This window comes from Octopus sinensis, linkage group LG18 (genome assembly GCF_006345805.1).
Source record: "Octopus sinensis linkage group LG18, ASM634580v1, whole genome shotgun sequence".
In the NCBI taxonomy this organism is placed as follows: Eukaryota; Metazoa; Mollusca; class Cephalopoda; order Octopoda; family Octopodidae; genus Octopus; species Octopus sinensis.
Genome location: NC_043014.1, coordinates 27,598,167 through 27,614,721, shown reverse-complemented (window position 1 = coordinate 27,614,721; position 16,555 = coordinate 27,598,167). Strand labels below are relative to the sequence as shown.

General features: G+C 39.5%; 1 protein-coding gene across 3 annotated transcripts in view; it reads left to right on the top strand.

Annotated features, from left to right (window-relative positions):
* LOC115221677 overlaps nucleotides 1-15,307 on the top strand; it is a 47,058-nt gene extending 31,751 nt beyond the window's left edge. For 2 of the 3 annotated variants that reach the window (XM_036510827.1, XM_029791878.2), the window contains 5 exons: nucleotides 9,294-9,446; nucleotides 10,873-11,034; nucleotides 12,759-12,860; nucleotides 13,477-13,642; nucleotides 14,222-15,307. In XM_036510827.1, the coding sequence (XP_036366720.1) occupies nucleotides 9,294-9,446; nucleotides 10,873-11,034; nucleotides 12,759-12,860; nucleotides 13,477-13,642; nucleotides 14,222-14,505 (867 nt within the window). In that variant the 3' untranslated portion in view covers nucleotides 14,506-15,307. The remainder of the gene's footprint in view (nucleotides 1-9,293; nucleotides 9,447-10,872; nucleotides 11,035-12,758; nucleotides 12,861-13,476; nucleotides 13,643-14,221) is intronic. The other variant, XM_029791879.2, reaches the window with a different exon arrangement.
* Nucleotides 15,308-16,555: the final 1,248 nt, after the last annotated feature.

Sequence of the window (16,555 nt, the reverse complement as noted above, 5' to 3'; positions counted from 1 at the left end):
AGGATACACATTAAAGCAGAATATGTTTGATGGTGTGTGTGTGTGTAAATCATGCAGGACAGAGTCACCTTTCTGAATATTCTTTCGTCGTCCTCATAAATGCGTGACGTTCTCTTAAACGTTGGTTCGGCTTCTCTCTAGATACCTATTTCTCCGTTCTATTTATAACATCTCAAATAGCCAGAAAAATAGATATACCGCAAGAGTGTTATCGCGTACAGTAGGTCGCTGGTCGTCCTGTTAAACTTCGTCTGACTGCTCGGGTCAGAGGTCGAAGGGAGACGATCCATCATTTTTTGTCAGAACAAAGAGATTCTGATTTCGCGCCTTTTTGTGCATTGGTATTTTACGACCAATGATTCTTGGGTCTGATTTCGAATCCAAGCTTAGAGAAGGAAGTGCTAATTCTTACACTACCCCACTTCTAGTGAGAAAGCCACAGAGATCGAACGATATTGGAAATGTATTATTACTATTATTATTATTATTATTTTTTTATTTTTTTTGATTGTGTGCATGCAGAGAAAAAAAATTTTTTTTTTTTTTACACATTGAACGATAAAAATATGGATGAAAGGTTTACAATTTGTATGTGCTATATGGTGGGCAATATGTATATGTGCCCAGGCAGAATTATGTTGGCGCGTTGAAAGAGATGTGCGTCTATTGATTACTCGACCTACTAGAGGTCTAATAGAGACAAGGTATCTTTCAGTGGCGAAAAAAAAAATCGAGTGATAGCACGCATGAGAACAAGATTTGTAAATGTGTGTGGATATACAGTTAGCAAAAAAATATATTTATGAGAAAGCAAACATTTTGAAGAGAAAACAAAAAAATATGTAAATGCAAAAATGAAAGAAATGTTCATCGGCAAAGTTTGATTTTGAAATGTTCCGTAAAAGTTCATACAGACAGTTTTTTGTTTTAATTTTTTTTTTTCTTTACGTACACAAATGTTCATTGATTTCTCTGGGTGGGTGATGCAGTTATGTGTTCATTAGGAAGATGGATATGTTAGGAGTTCAGAACTTACCCGAAAAACTTGCACAAACCTTGCTGGCCATCGAACTGTTCTTCCTGATTTGGTGTGTCGGGGTTGTGCAGGATCTGTGGTGTTCGCTGGAGTTGCCGAGTCTGTTTGAGGAAAAGAGGGGACTGAATGTAAGTCCTCCTCGATGAAAGCTTTTTTTAAACGATCAATCGAGACCGTATTTCGTTTACCTCCAATATCGAGGACGAAATACTTGGGTTCTCTTTTGATGACCTTGTAGGGCCCGGAATATGGTGGTCGAAGTTGAGAGGGTATCCCATCATTCCTCACGAAGACATGAGTCCATGTGTTGATATCTTTTGGGACATGTGAAACGACGTTCTGTTGTCTGGGGCCTGAAGGTGATAACTGCGACATGGATGTTCGTAATCGGTGCACATATTGTTGTGGGTCAGGGAAGTTTTGTAAAACAGGTTCGATCATCTGCCCAGGTAAGGTGAGTGTTGTGCCATAAACGAGTTCGGCCGGAGTATATCCCAGTTCTTCCTTAATCGTGGATCGAATTCCAAGGAGGATGAGAGGGAGATGTTCCAACCAGTGAGAACTGTCTGGAGCAGCTTTTATAGATGCCTTGAGTTGGCAGTGAAAGCGTTCCACCATGCCATTTGCTGCAGGGTGGTAAGCTGTAGTGCGGGTGTGTTTACACCCGAGGAGACGAGTCAGCTCGGTGAAAAGGTGGGAATCGAACTGACGTCCTCTGTCGGTGGTAATTGTTGCGGGTGTGCCAAAACGCGAAACCCATTGTGATATCAGCGTTTTAGCGACCGTTTCTGCTGATATATCAGATAGGGGCCAGGCTTCGGGCCATCGCGAGAACCTATCTACGCAAGTTAGCAAATATGAATAGTTCTGCGAAGGTGGCAGGGGTCCAACGATATCAATGCGAACGTGCTGAAATCGTGCATCGGGCTGCGAAAATGAACCGATTGGTGATTTTATGTGCCGGTGGATTTTCGCTTTTTGGCACGCAACACAGCACTTGGTCCATTCTCTGATATCCTTGTTGATACTGGTCCACACAAAACGGGTCGATATTAGCTTTTGAGTGGAGCGAATACCAGGATGTGACAGAGAATGTAGAGCGGAGAAAACTTCTCGACGATATTTCTGTGGTACATAAGGGCGTTGGTAACCAGTGGAAATATCACACCAAATATGGGCTGTGGATGATGGTAGTGGAACATGCTGAAATTTCAGAGATGACGAATTCCGGAGCTTTAGAAGTTCTTCGTCATTCTCCTGGTCAGCTGCTATACGTGCCAGATCAATTGTAGACGTGGTGTGGATAGCATTGATCTGCGCACGTGAAAGTGCATCAGCTGCCACGTTGGTCGTCCCTTTGATGTGGCGTATATCCGTTGTGTACTGCGATATGAAATCAAGGTGGCGTATTTCTCTTGGCGAATGGCGATCCGGTTTGGTGTTAAATGTGTATACTAATGGCTTGTGGTCGGTGTATATGGCAAAATTGGTACCTTCTAGCATATGACGGGAATGCTTAACGGCCAGGTATGCCGCCAATAATTCCCGACTGAATGTGCTGTATTTGGTTTCCGCGGGTTTTAACCGCTTAGAAAAGAAAGACAACGGTTGCCATATACCGTCAACAAGCTGTTGTAGCACACCTCCGATTCCGGAATCGGATGCATCAACGAGTAAACATCGTGGGGCGTCTGGTTTTGGATAAACCAACATGGTAGCGCTAGATAACGCTTTTTTCAGGGCAGCGAAAGAAGCGAGTTGATCTTCGGTCAGAGCTATATCTGCATTTTTGCAGGTTCGCTGACGTAGCAAATCCGTGAGCGGTTGCGCTATTTCAGCGAGGTGGGGCACGAACCGTCGATAGAAATTCGCTAGACCGAGATATTCCCTTAATTTGCGGAGAGATGTGGGTGGTGGAAAATCCACGATGGCCTTGACTTTCTCGGGAAGGGGACGAATTCCATTTTTATCAACTATATGGCCGAGAAAATGAAGGGAAGCAACTCCGAACAAACATTTGGTAGGGTTGATAACAATTCCAAATTGACGTAGTCGTCCGAATAGCAGGTGAAGGTGTTGATTATGCTCTTCGTCCGAGTTACTGGCCACGAGTATGTCGTCTATGTAGGCATAGACGAAAGGCAAACCTCTAGTCACCATGTCGATAAACCTTTGGAATGTCTGTGCCGCGTTTCGTAAACCGAAAGGCATACGCAGGAATTCAAACATTCCGAAGGGTGTAGTCACTGCTGTCTTTGAGATGTCTGCAGGTTTGACTGGGATTTGGTTGTATGCTCGCACCAGGTCGATTTTTGAAAAGATGCGAGCTCAAAAAGTCCTGAAGAAAAGGCACCGGATAGGCATCACTGATAGTGCTTTTATTCAGTGATCGATAATCGCCGCAAACCCGCCAATCGGTCGATGATTTTTTTGGGACGCAGTGTATCGGCGAGGACCAGTTGCTGCTGGAAACGCGGATGATTCCGAGGTCGAGCATGTGCTGGAATTCCCGCTTGACGGCCTGGAGACGATCAGGTGGTAACCTTCTGGGCCTTGCAGCAACAGGTGGACCGCTGGTTTTGATGTGGTGGGTAACGTCGTGCTTTATCAGCTGGTTATGAAAAACTGGCCGGGCGACATCTGGATAATCATTCAGGATGGAACTGTGACGAGTCGTTGTCGTAAGCATTACAGTTGGGCTGACTGTGTCCATTCGAGCGGCTATACCGCGCACAGTAAGCTTGGTGGTGGTGTCGACAAGTCGTCTGTTCTTTATGTCTACCAGGAGACCGAAATGATGCAGGAAATCGGCTCCTAAGATAGGGGTCGGCAGTTTAGCGACGACGAATACCCACTGAAATGTGCGGCGTAGTCCTATGTTTAATGTTAGGGACTGTTCACCGTAGGTTGGAATGGGTGAATGGTTGACTGCCTGAAGACAGACTGATGTCTCTTTTCTTTTTCCAGAAGTGTTGGAGACTGGGATGATGCTGACTTCCGCACCTGTGTCAACCAGGAAACGCATGCCTGTTACACGATCGCAAACGAAAAACAGGCGACTGTGTGGGTGCGAACCAGGAATTTCCGTCGCGTTCAATTCCTGGCTGTGCCGTTTCCCGAACTGGGTGAGGAAAACGAGCACGGTACCGTACATTTTTGTGCCCGTGTTCCGAATGTACGGTGGTACCAACACGTGTCATGTAAGTTGCGGGTAGCACTAGGGCTTCGAGACCGTCTGCCATCTCGTCGAGATCGGCTGGTGCTTCGACGCTGGGGACTAAACTTTAGGGCTTGTATTTGGGCTGTGAGAATTTGTATTTGCGCAGCTTGCTGCGTCATTAATGCACGCAAATCCGAAATCTCTGAAGAACTGGTTTGTGCACGGAAAGGATTGGTACTGGGAGCGGCTGGCGTCACCGTCGATACCGTTGGATATCTGTGCGGTACTTCGGCTATTTAGTCAGCTAGCTCCGCCAGTTCTTCAAGGGATGTGTTTTCTCTGGTGGAGGCGAGAACAACCTGGGTATTGGAGGGCAGACGCTGGAGAAAAAGTTGCTTGAAGATTTTTTCTGGGAGCGTCTCATCTCCGAGAAGCTGTTTCATTCTCCGAAGAAGCTGGGACGGCGTTTTGTCACCCAATTCTTCCGATATCAGAAGCTGGTGAAGTCTTTTTTGTTGGGATTCTGAGGTTCTGTTTATTAACGTGGTTTTAAAAACTTCATATGAAACAGAACCGGGTGGTGCCATGATAAGGTCGCGTATCACGTTCGTTATTTCTGGTGACAGAGAACTGATAACGTGAGAAAGTCGAGCCGCATCGCTCGATATTCTGTGAGAGGCAAACTGTGCCTCTATATGGTGAAACCACAATGTCGGGTCGTGGGTCCAGAATGGTGGAATTTTTAACGAGATCGCCGCTTGGAATGCCATGTCGATGTTGGCCGCTGGATTTTGTTCCGGGAGATTCATTGTTTTCGTCGGAATTTTCAGTTGCTTCGTTGCTGGTGATGTGCAAACTGTAATTCTTCGACGCGGTTGATGAAGCTGGTTCCGGGGAAAGCGCGATTCGTTTTACGGGGTCACCAAATGTAGTGGATGCGTGGATGTATTAATAAATACATAAGTGCTTTGTAATAAATTAAAGATTTATTATCACTACATCAATTTGTAAGCAATGCATATTAAATAGTGGTTGCAAATAATACATATTAAAGGAATGCATAATACAGGATACACATTAAAGCAGAATATGTTTGATGGTGTGTGTGTGTGTAAATCATGCAGGACAGAGTCACCTTTCTGAATATTCTTTCGTCGTCCTCATAAATGCGTGGCGTTCTCTTTAAGCGTTGGTTCGGGTTCTCTAGATACCTATTTCTCCGTTCTATTTATAACATCTCAAATAGCCAGAAAAATAGATATACCGCCAGAGTGTTATCGCGTACAGTAGGTCGCTGGTCGTCCTGTTAAACTTCGTCTGACCTGCTCGGGTCAGAGGTCGAAGGGAGACGATCCATCATTTTTTGTCAGAACAAAGAGATTCTGATTTCGCGCCTTTTTGTGCATTGGTATTTTACGACCAATGATTCTTGGGTCTGATTTCGAATCCAAGCTTAGAGAAGGAAGTGCTAATTCTTACACAGTGTTATATATTATACATATATATATTATGTATTATATATAATTATATATTACATAAATATATATATTATATTACATAAATACGATGATGATGATGATGATGATATATATATATATATATATTATATTATATGTGTGTGTGTGTGTTTGTGTATATATAAATTGAACCAAATTCGATGACTGGCACCCATGCCAGTGGAGTGCTAACAACTCCATCCGAGCGGTATCACTGCCAGAGCAGCTGTCTGGCTTCCATGCCGGTGAGCACATAAAAAACACCATTTGAGCGTGATCGTTACCAGCATCGTCTTACTGGCACGAGAACAAAACATTTGAGCGAGGTTGTTGCCAGTGCCGCTGGACTGACTCCTGTGCAGTGGAACATAAAGAAACACCACCATTTCGAGCGTAGCCGTAGCCAGTACTGCCAGACTGGCCCTCGTGCATGTGGCACATAAAAGCACCCACTGCACTCTAGGAGTGGTTGGCGTTAGGAAAGGCATCCAGCTGTGGAAGCTCTACCATATGAGATTGGAGCCTGGCGCAGCCATCTGGTTCGCCAGTCCTCAGTCAAATCGTCCAACCCATGCTAGCATGGAAAGCGGACGTTAAAGAATGATGATGATATATATATACACACACTGTGCTTGAGGAGACCTATTGAGTCAAGTACATCAACATCAAAAATCAAATGGAAATTGTAGTTGTGATACCTGTGCCGGTGGCACATAAAAAGCACCATCCGGACGTGGCCGATGCCAGCGTCACCTTGACCGGCTTCTGTGCTGGTGGCACGTAAAAAGCACCAGCCAATCGTGGCCATTGCTAGCCTTGCCTGGCACATAAAAAGCACCCACTACACTCACGGAGTGGTTGGCGTAAGGAAGGGCATCCAGCAGTAGAAACACTGCCAGATCAGACTGGAGCCTGGCGCAGCCTCCTGGCTTCCCAGACCCTGGTCGAACCGTCCAACCCATGCTAGCATGGAAAACGGACGTTAAACGATGATGATGGTGATGATATATATACATATCATATCATATCTTCTATATAATATAGCTCAACGTCTGTGTATCTGTACATCTATAGGACGAAAAGGAATAGAAGATAGATAAAAACAAAATATGTGCTTTTGCAATAAGTGTACTATACAACTTTAGCAATGCATATCTCGTATATATATTTACATATATATACATGTGTATATATATATATATATATATATATATATATATATATACACACACACATATATATATACATATATAGAAGTGTATATAAATATATATATATATATATAGTTAATCCAAACATGAACAAAGAGAAAACACAACAACACGTGTTTTCTGGAGGATTTTCCGGAGGCAGCGCAGGTGAAAGATATTTAGGCGACACTCTTGGCGTGTGCATGGCGTCCAGATCTCACTGCCATACAGTTGAGTGCTAAGTACACATGCCTGGTAAATCTTCATTTTTGTGGTCTTGGTCAGCTTATTGTTGTCCCATGCCTGTTTAATGAGTTGGGCCTTCATAGCAGCTGCTTTGCCAATGCATATATTGAGCTCGGCATCAAGGAATAGGTTGTAGGTGATGACAGAGTCAAGATGGGTAAACTTCTCCACCTCCTGTAGTCTGTGGTCTCCAATATGTATGTTTGGGATGTCCGATGTAGCCTGACCCATGATGTTGGTCTTCTTGAGGCTGATAACTAAGCCAAAGTCGCTACATACTTGCTCAAAACAGTTGATGAGCCTTTGTAGGGCTTCTTCTGTGTGTGATATCAGAGCGGCATCATCAGCAAATAGCATCTCCTTGATCAGGATGCTTCTGATTTTGGTCTTGGCATGCAGACGCGAGAGATTGAACAGTTTCCTGTCACTTCTGTTGTGCAGAAACACCCCATCTCAAAGGCATGTGACAGCAGCAGTGAGAAGATGCCAAATAATGTAGGAGCAAGGACACAGCCTTGCTTTACCCTGTTCTTTATTTGGAAGGCGGCTGATGTTGAACCATTGTGCTGTATGGTATCTTGCATATCATGGAAAGGTCAATATTAGCAACTGGGAAGCAGTTGCCAGCAACCGTGGAGATTGGTGATGCACCATAGAAGAGGGAACACAAAGAAATGGAAAGACAAGAAAAGACGTCAACAAGAAACTATGACATTACAACCAGCCAAGCAAAGTCTTCACTACATTTGCGTTACCTGCCAGAGAGAGTGTTTGTCCAGGATAGGACTACACAGCCACAAAAGGAGATGTATTAGGACATGAAATGTAAAAGCCGGACTAGATTATTTTATGCGCAACTCCATTGTTTCCCCGAGACAAAAAAGATGCCGAAGAATATGTGTGTGTATATATATATATAGACATAATATATATGAATATATATATACAGACAATATATATGTATATATATATACACAAAATATATATGTATATATATATATACACATATGTATGTGTGTATATATATATGCATAATATATATATATACACACAATGTATATATAGGTATATATTTATATATATTTGTGTGTATATATATACATAATTTATATGTATATACAATATATATATATGCATGTATGTGTGTGTATATGTATATATATATATATATATATATGAGGACATTAATAAATTCATGACTCTAAAGTTTCAATCACATTATTTTACTGTTGATATTGGAATTGAACTTACAGCTGTTAGCAATACTAAAAATGTGCAGAAACTATTTTCCTTTACATTCTTTAAATTTCTTGTAGGCTGTGATGCATAACCAGCCATTTAAATCAAACTGTTCTGACATTTTTTGTCTATCACTATTCCCAAACGTAAAATATGAATTTTATAGAATATTGTTAATTTCTAAATATTTCAACCAGTTAACTCGTTCTTACATTTATTGTTGGAAGCTGTCATAAATTAAAGTAACCTGGATTTCACATTAGTGTTAACTCAAAAACTGTACTCAGTGTATAGCATGTAATGTTACCATCTTTTAAATTCATCCAAATAAATGTCATTTGGCTCATTCAGCACCTGAGCAAGTTTCCTGGCTTTTCTGTTTGGCATTCAAGAACCATAAGTTTCTATAATACAACCCCACAATGCTGGTCATCAAAAAACTCAATTCATGAACGTTGATGATTCTAATACTTTTTTCAGTCCCTCATACTTTGCTCTCTCTTAACTAGATTTTGGAGCATCATAGCTCATTCTTCCAAGATGTTTCCATATAAGATTGCCATACTGCTTTTACAGTTCTGTAAGAGGAAACAACTCATCTCACACTGAAAACAGTTAATTTTCAACTGTTGACTGTAAAACTCATCTTAATGAGACCAATGTTATAAGGAATAAAATTTATTACGAAATACCTGAAGATGATTCAAGCCTGCAACTTCACTTATTGTATCATCTACACTAAGTTCCAGGCTCTTTCACAACTGTTGTATGATCCATGGACTTTAAACTTTTATTATCAGAACTGAATATATCATAAGAAATTGAGAAGTAGGTCTGTGTTGTACTCCTACACACTCCTTCCTTCACTGAATCAAATTGCTCCTAATAAAGTAGATTTATTGACTCTTTTCTTTCTTTTCTGGAAGCTTCTTAATGGAGATGTTAGCTACAACAACCATCATGTTGGTTACAAGAAGCTTGCAGAAGTCAAAGAAGAATGTTTGTATGAAGAGTTCATCTCTAAAGCAGCATCCAAGAAAGACAGATGGCTGGAACAAGTGCAGTGGCTCATCAAGAAAGTAAGCAGATATGTTTCTCTTCTGATAGATTACTTTATACAAGGCTGCTGCTTTTATTTATAGGGTACCTCACAAAAGGGGATAAACAAATTACATGTGAGAAGTGGTCCTCCAACGTGTCTTGGAGGTTAGTAACTCTGAATGGAACTGACTTGAATTGTGACACACTTTCTTACACATGCCACCATGGAAAGCAGACATCATCATCATTAAACATCCGTTTTCCATGCTGGCCAGCCGAGGAGCTGTCCAGACTCCAGTTGTCTCTTGTGGCAAGGTTTCTATGGCTAGATACCCTTCCTAATGTCAACCACTTCATATAAAGTGATTTTTATTGTTTTCTATTAAGTTTGGTTTCACTGAGAAGGTGGATGTTCTGTTAGAACAAAATATACTGCAGTAGATACCATGAGAGTAACTCTCATATTGGCTTTTGGAGCAAAATGCACTCTTGTTTATATTGCTAGCAGGAGATAAATCCCCTCCGTTTCCAGTGCTGGTTTTGATACTGCCTCTGTCGTTAATATATAATTTTTAAGAAGCTCATTTGCTAATCACAACACCACCACCTGTCCTGGCACTGTTGTTCTATATATCACTGGTGGGGAGATGAGTTGCTGCTATCTCTAGTTTTTTTGGTTTCTCTGTTTATATTAACTAGTTCTTCACAGCACCAATTATTATTCAATCCTAGTTTTACAATGATCAAAAGTATTCCTGTTGTGTTTGTCCAGTTTTTTTGTTGTCTTTTGCTTTAGACAGTGTATCTAATTATCAAATGTCCTTTCTTTAAGACATGACATTTTCAAGAGAAATAAGCTGCTATTTCTACCAAGTTGAGTAACCGTATGATGATTCCTTCATTGACTCATAACCGTTATTTTGTCTTTAGATAAATTCTGTTAAAAAGAAAAGTGTGTCTCTCATTTGTGAACAAGAATCTTTACAAGAAGACAATAATGTTGAGAGAAGAGCATATGTAAGCAATACAGATCCTAATAGAAACTGCTTTAGTATGTCATATAAAAAAAGGACATCCACCCCCATCAATTAAAACACAAGACCATCATGTGGTCTTGTAAAGGTGGAATTTAGTAAAGCCTGTGTGCCTTGTTAGAATTTTGATAATTTTACTTAAATAATTGATAGCATGAGCCCTAAGATTAAACAGACCTTTGGTCAAAGACATTCTAGCTATGATCATTGTATCATTTTACAGGTATGCAATACTAGATTTAAGGTTTGCAGGAAATTTGACTTCTATTTATAGCAGTTCAATCGACTTCATGGAGGCAGTTGTCAATGTATTTATTTCATTGATTAGAATATTTATGTGTGTGAAACTGAATATTATAATGTAATGTCTTTTTGAATAACTAAATATATAAATAATTTGTATTTTTATTATCCTTGTTTTCTTCTACAGTTGGATATAACCATTTTGATTGCCCGAGGTAAAGTTGATGAAGAACTAAAAGCAATGCTGGATGGAGACCACATTTTGGTTTTTGACAATGTTGCACATACTACAATGAGAACACTAGCTTATAATACAGAGCCTGTTGTTTATATTTTGGATGCCACACTGGTATAATAAATTAATGTCTTTGAACTGAAAATAAACAAACTGTATGTGTGTGTATACGAATAAGTTGTAATATTGAGGAAGAGAGAAGGTGGGCAAACTGTTCAGCAGCGTTTTGTCCATCTTTATGTCGAGTTCAAATTCTACCAAGGTCAACTTTGCCTTTCATCCTTTTAGAGTTGATAAAGTAAGAACTAATTAAGCACTGGAATCGATGTAATTGACTTATCTCCCCCTCAAACTTGCTGGCCTTGTGCCAAAATTTGAAATCATTATTAAGAAAAACAAATACAAATTACCATAATACCCACACTGACTCATAAAGTGCAACTATAATATTTTATTCTGTTTCAGTAGTATTGAGTTAAGGAAGTGTGATTGAATCAGCTGAATATCTTGTTTTTCCAACTGTTGTTGTTTTCATGTCTTGCTGAGTTTTATTCATTATTTCTTGTGCTATATTTACATACCCTTACAACAATATGCTTATATTAATCAATGGAGTTCTATTCAATAAGCATTCTTTCATCCTTATATATATACCTTTTAGTATTTAGATATTAACTTACAATTGTTAAGGCTCCATCTCGGTCATATTCATTCCAGATACGAGAACAGCTTTTCTGAGATGCAGTAATAAAAATTTGACACATCCAGCAGAGTGAATAAGTAGTTATTCTACATAAAGCATAATGTTAGATTTTCTGTGAAAGTCTACCATTTAAATTCTTTAGTAATGTTTGGTGCAAACATGGCTGTGTGGTTAACAAGTTTATTTCTCAACCATGTAATCTCTGGTTCAGTCCCACTGTGTGACATCTTGGGTGTCTTCTTCTATAGCCCTAGGATAACCAAAGCGTTAGAGTGGATTTGGTAAACAGATACCTATTGTGTGTGTGTGTGTGTCTATATATGCATACACACAGATATGTGTGTGTATACCCTTGCCTCAATAGCACATGATGTCCGTAAACAAGTATCACCCTCATACATGAAACTCACATCTGGGCCATAGGAAATATTACCTTACTTGGAAATGGGTGAGGGTCTGCAGTAGGAAAGTACCTGGCCAATGCAAGCATGAAAAAGTGGACACCAAGTGATGCTACCTGTTTTGTCATTCGAATGGCCAATAGTTGCATAGCCATGAGACAATAGCACCAATATGGCCATAGTCCAATGATTGAAACCAGTAGAAAAAAATATGTAAATCTACAAAAAAAACTCAATCACTCATGTTAGCTAAGAAAACAAAGGATCTTTAGAAGAGATACAATAAAATAATAAAACTTAAATCTCCATCATTGAAGTGAGGAATTGAGATGTTAGTATTGGATAAAATACCTTGTGGTATTTGTTCTGGGTTTCAGCACTCAGTTCAAGTCTCAGTGAGGTCAACTTTGCCTTACCTCCTTTGGTACCAGTGTAGGGTGAAATATTTAGAGGGTTGGAGAAAATGCCTTATCTTTTTGAACAGTGTTCTGAATTCAAATTCTGTCTCCTATCACACCAGCCTCATTGTGGAGAGAAATGGGCAACATGTTTTAGTTACATCAATAAAAAATGATCTGACCCCACACAAAGTAGGATAAATACTAATATACAAAATGAGAAAAATCATGAACCCTTTTTCGTAAGGAGAAAGGGATTCAGATAATTAAATCATATTGCTATATTTGTAGGGATTTAGATATGCAGTATTTTATTTCACTATTCATTTTTGCCAGGAAAATACAATATCAGGTGTAACTGTGAAAATCCTGAATTCCGTTCTGCAGAAAAATACAAAAACCTTTTTGATTCTTTGGTCAAACCAGTCTGAAGTTCAGGTAAGTCTTTGGTTTTTGTTTTTAATAAATGGTTTACAATCACAAAAGAGAGAGGTGGGACTCCACTAATCTCTTAGCAATGTGTATTCCAGTTCATTTAACAAAACCACCTTAATATCATTCTCAGGCAGAATCAGTGCTACACTGTGTGATAAGGTGTTGGTATTGGAATTATTGCATATTTCCTGATATTTGTTCCCATTTTAATTGTTCATGATATGAACCTTTTAGCATTTAAACTGGCCCTATCCCGTCAGAATAGTCTACCTGTTTTGTGTTCAAACCAGCTCTCTCACAACTACTCTGTAATGGCATTCTAAAAATAAAAATAATCCTCAAAATCTCAAGGCTGAGAGATTATGCAGATTAAATCAAAATAATGTGACAGAAGAAATCTTATATTTGACTGAAAAATCTGAATACTAAACGGTTTTCACAAGACTGTCACTCTAAACAAGTGTTCAGTGCAACAGTTTTGTTTCACTATGAACTAAGAACATAAAGGAGACTAACTAGATACATGAAGCAGTTTGCTTGATGCTGTAACACTTTTACTTAGTTGACTTAATAATCACAATACTATGACTACATAATGGTTTGTTTCCTCTCTTCACAGCAGACTTTGATATTGTGCCATGCCACTTGTGCTGGTCTTGATGTGTTGGAACAAGAATTCTGGCTGTGTTGTCACCGTGTTTCAAGTGTATTAAGTCATAGTAAATTCCTTGCCGGACAAGGTATGACTGAGCTATGGATTGCAGAATACCTTGAAGCTAAATCAGGTCAGTTCATATGATTTCTATTATAATGTGAGGTAAAGCAGGCTAAGTTGCAAATGATGATTCATGTAAGGATAGTTGCAATGGCAAGTAATTAGGTTAAAGTTTCTGAGTGTACAAAATCATAAGTTGAGGCTCAAAAAGAACATGCCCCACACTAACAACAGTCTCTACAGAAGTATAAAGACTTGCCAACCTTCCCCTCAAGCAAATACACATACACGTATATAGTTCACTGCTATATATATATATATAGTGCTAAGTTTGAAGTTCCTGCAGGTGTTGCAGCAGTAATGACAGCACTCTATGTAAACTTTTACATAATCACCTGACCTGCTGAAAAGTAAGACAAATGTTTCTATCAGTTGTCATTTGACATTCTCTGTAGTCAAACCATTTACACCAGTTTGAAATCATGTTGCAAGAGGGCACTTCATCTTTTGACTCATGGGTTGATAAATACCAGTGTGATATTAAGATTTATTTTTAGTTACTAAACAGAGGTTGTATTCTGTTATATTCACATAGAAAAATTGAGCAAATCAATCTTGTTAAAGCTTTTTACTTTGGTTTTGTTAACAGATGCATTGAAGCAACAGTACAGTGGAACATCTAACATTGAAGATTTGTATCAGGCAGAAATTATCTCTAAGCTTGCAGACAGTTTCCGAAATTATCAAGTCAGAGTTCAGCTGAATTCTGGTTTGCCAAATTCAGAGATTCTATCAGAAGCTCACTGCAGAGGTTCACCACTTTCCAAGTATCACATACTTGATGACTTCCACAGTAAAATTCATGGTTGGAAGAGAGCTATTCAATTAGTCTGCATCTTGCTGCACACAGATGCACATATCATTCTGTGCTAATGGTTTAGGAGCCCTACCAGCGCTACATCATATCATTTGATTTTTTTTTTGAGGAGATGGACAGAAACATTTGACTGTTGAATTAAATACACTTCACTATTTATTGAGTTCAAATTCTACTGGGAAATCCTTCTGGGCTGACACAAATACATATTATGGAATGGACTGGTGATGATTGCAAATTTGTGCTGATGTAAGAAACCATTAGACTAAGCCACTCTCCCCTGATAGTGAATACTTTTATTCTCTTCACTATCACACAAATATAAACCTGTTCCTTTCAACTTTTTGCTTAAAATCATTGCAATTTCTTTTACTGTAAGTTGCTGCTATGATAAAAATACCCAGTATTCACAGGAAAGTGGTTGGCGTTAGGAAGGACATCCAGCCATAAACATCTATGCCAAAACAGTCAGAGCATGTGATCCTCTGACTCTGACACTCCATTGATTACGACTATGAGGGTTCCAGTTGATTCAATCAATGAAACAGCCAGCTCTTGAAATCAATGTGCAAGTCGTTGAGCATGTACACTTAACATAGTTCTCAGGTATGATACAATGTGACAAGACTGACCCTTTGAAATATTACTAGCTGAGTGGACTGGAGCAACATGAAATAAAGGTGTCTTGCTCAAGGATACAAAGTGCCACCAGGAATTGAACTCATGACCATATGATCATGTGCTGAATACCCTAACTACATGCCTCTGACTCTAGATGTTCAATCATCAAATCCATGCCAGCATGGAGAATAGACATTAAATCACAATGATATATATGTATATACACACAAATGTGTATCATCATCATCAACGTCTGTTTTCCATGCTAGCATGGGTTGGACGGTTTGACCAGGGTCTGGGAAGCCAGGAGGCTGCGCCAGGCTCCAGTCTGATCTGGCAGTGTTTTTACAGCTTGATGCCCTTCCTAATGCCAACCACTCTGTGAGTGTAGTGGGTGTTTTTTACGTGCCACCAGCACAGGGGCCAGAGGACGCTGGCAAACGGCCATAATCGGTTGGTGCTTTTCACATGTCACCAACACAGACGCCAGTCAGGCGACGCTGGCATCTGCCACTTCGGATGGTGCTTTTTACACGCCACCAGCACGAGTATAACTACAATTTCCATTTGATTTTTATTTTGATGTTGATGTACTTGACTCAACAGGTCTCCTCAAGCACAGCAGGTCACCCTATAATCCAAGGTTAGCACAGCAGGCCATCCTGCGAGCCATGAACTCACTTCAATTGTCGGGTCTTCGCAGTCACAGCACATCTCAATTCTGCATGTCATCATTAGCAGTGACGTGTTTACTTTTTTTTCCATTGAACAAATGTTCCTTAGTTGTGTAGGCAATAGGAACAATATCTACCCATGGAAAATTTACCACAATTAAGTTTCATCAAACCCATACTTGCATGGGAAAACATGTAAAATTAATGATGATATATTAGCAAGAAAGCTAATAAACTGGTGTTCTTGAACAAAAATATCCTACCTTATTTATACTGCCCATCATTTGTTACGGGTTTCCAACATCCCAGTCACTGGTTCACTATTTACAGTCAAGAGTGATGGGAGTGGCCCTGTACAATTAGGGGCACTATAAAATATATATATTGTTTGTAAAGTGTGAGAAAAATAAAGTCCATTTTTGATAATCTATACAAGTTTCCATTCATTTTTCTCTGGTAAAATGGGAATTATTTTTGCTATTGATATGAACTGTTATTGTTTTTCTTGTTTAATCCCATGTCAACCAACAACCAAATAGATTTAAACAATGATCATTTTGAGGTTTTTTCTCCATACATAGCTTATCTAGGACTCTATTATCCAATGTGACTTCTTTTATTTCAAAGAGAATAACGTGTAATAACGTGTATGGTTGTTATTTTCTGTTAGGTTGAATAACCACATAACGGTTTTTTTTCTTTGGCTATTGCCCCCACCTATCCCATATTTAACCCTATTGTGATGTGTTCTTGGTATACCAGGAATAGCATAAACAATCTCTACCAGCCCGATTCCTGTTAAAGTGGTAAT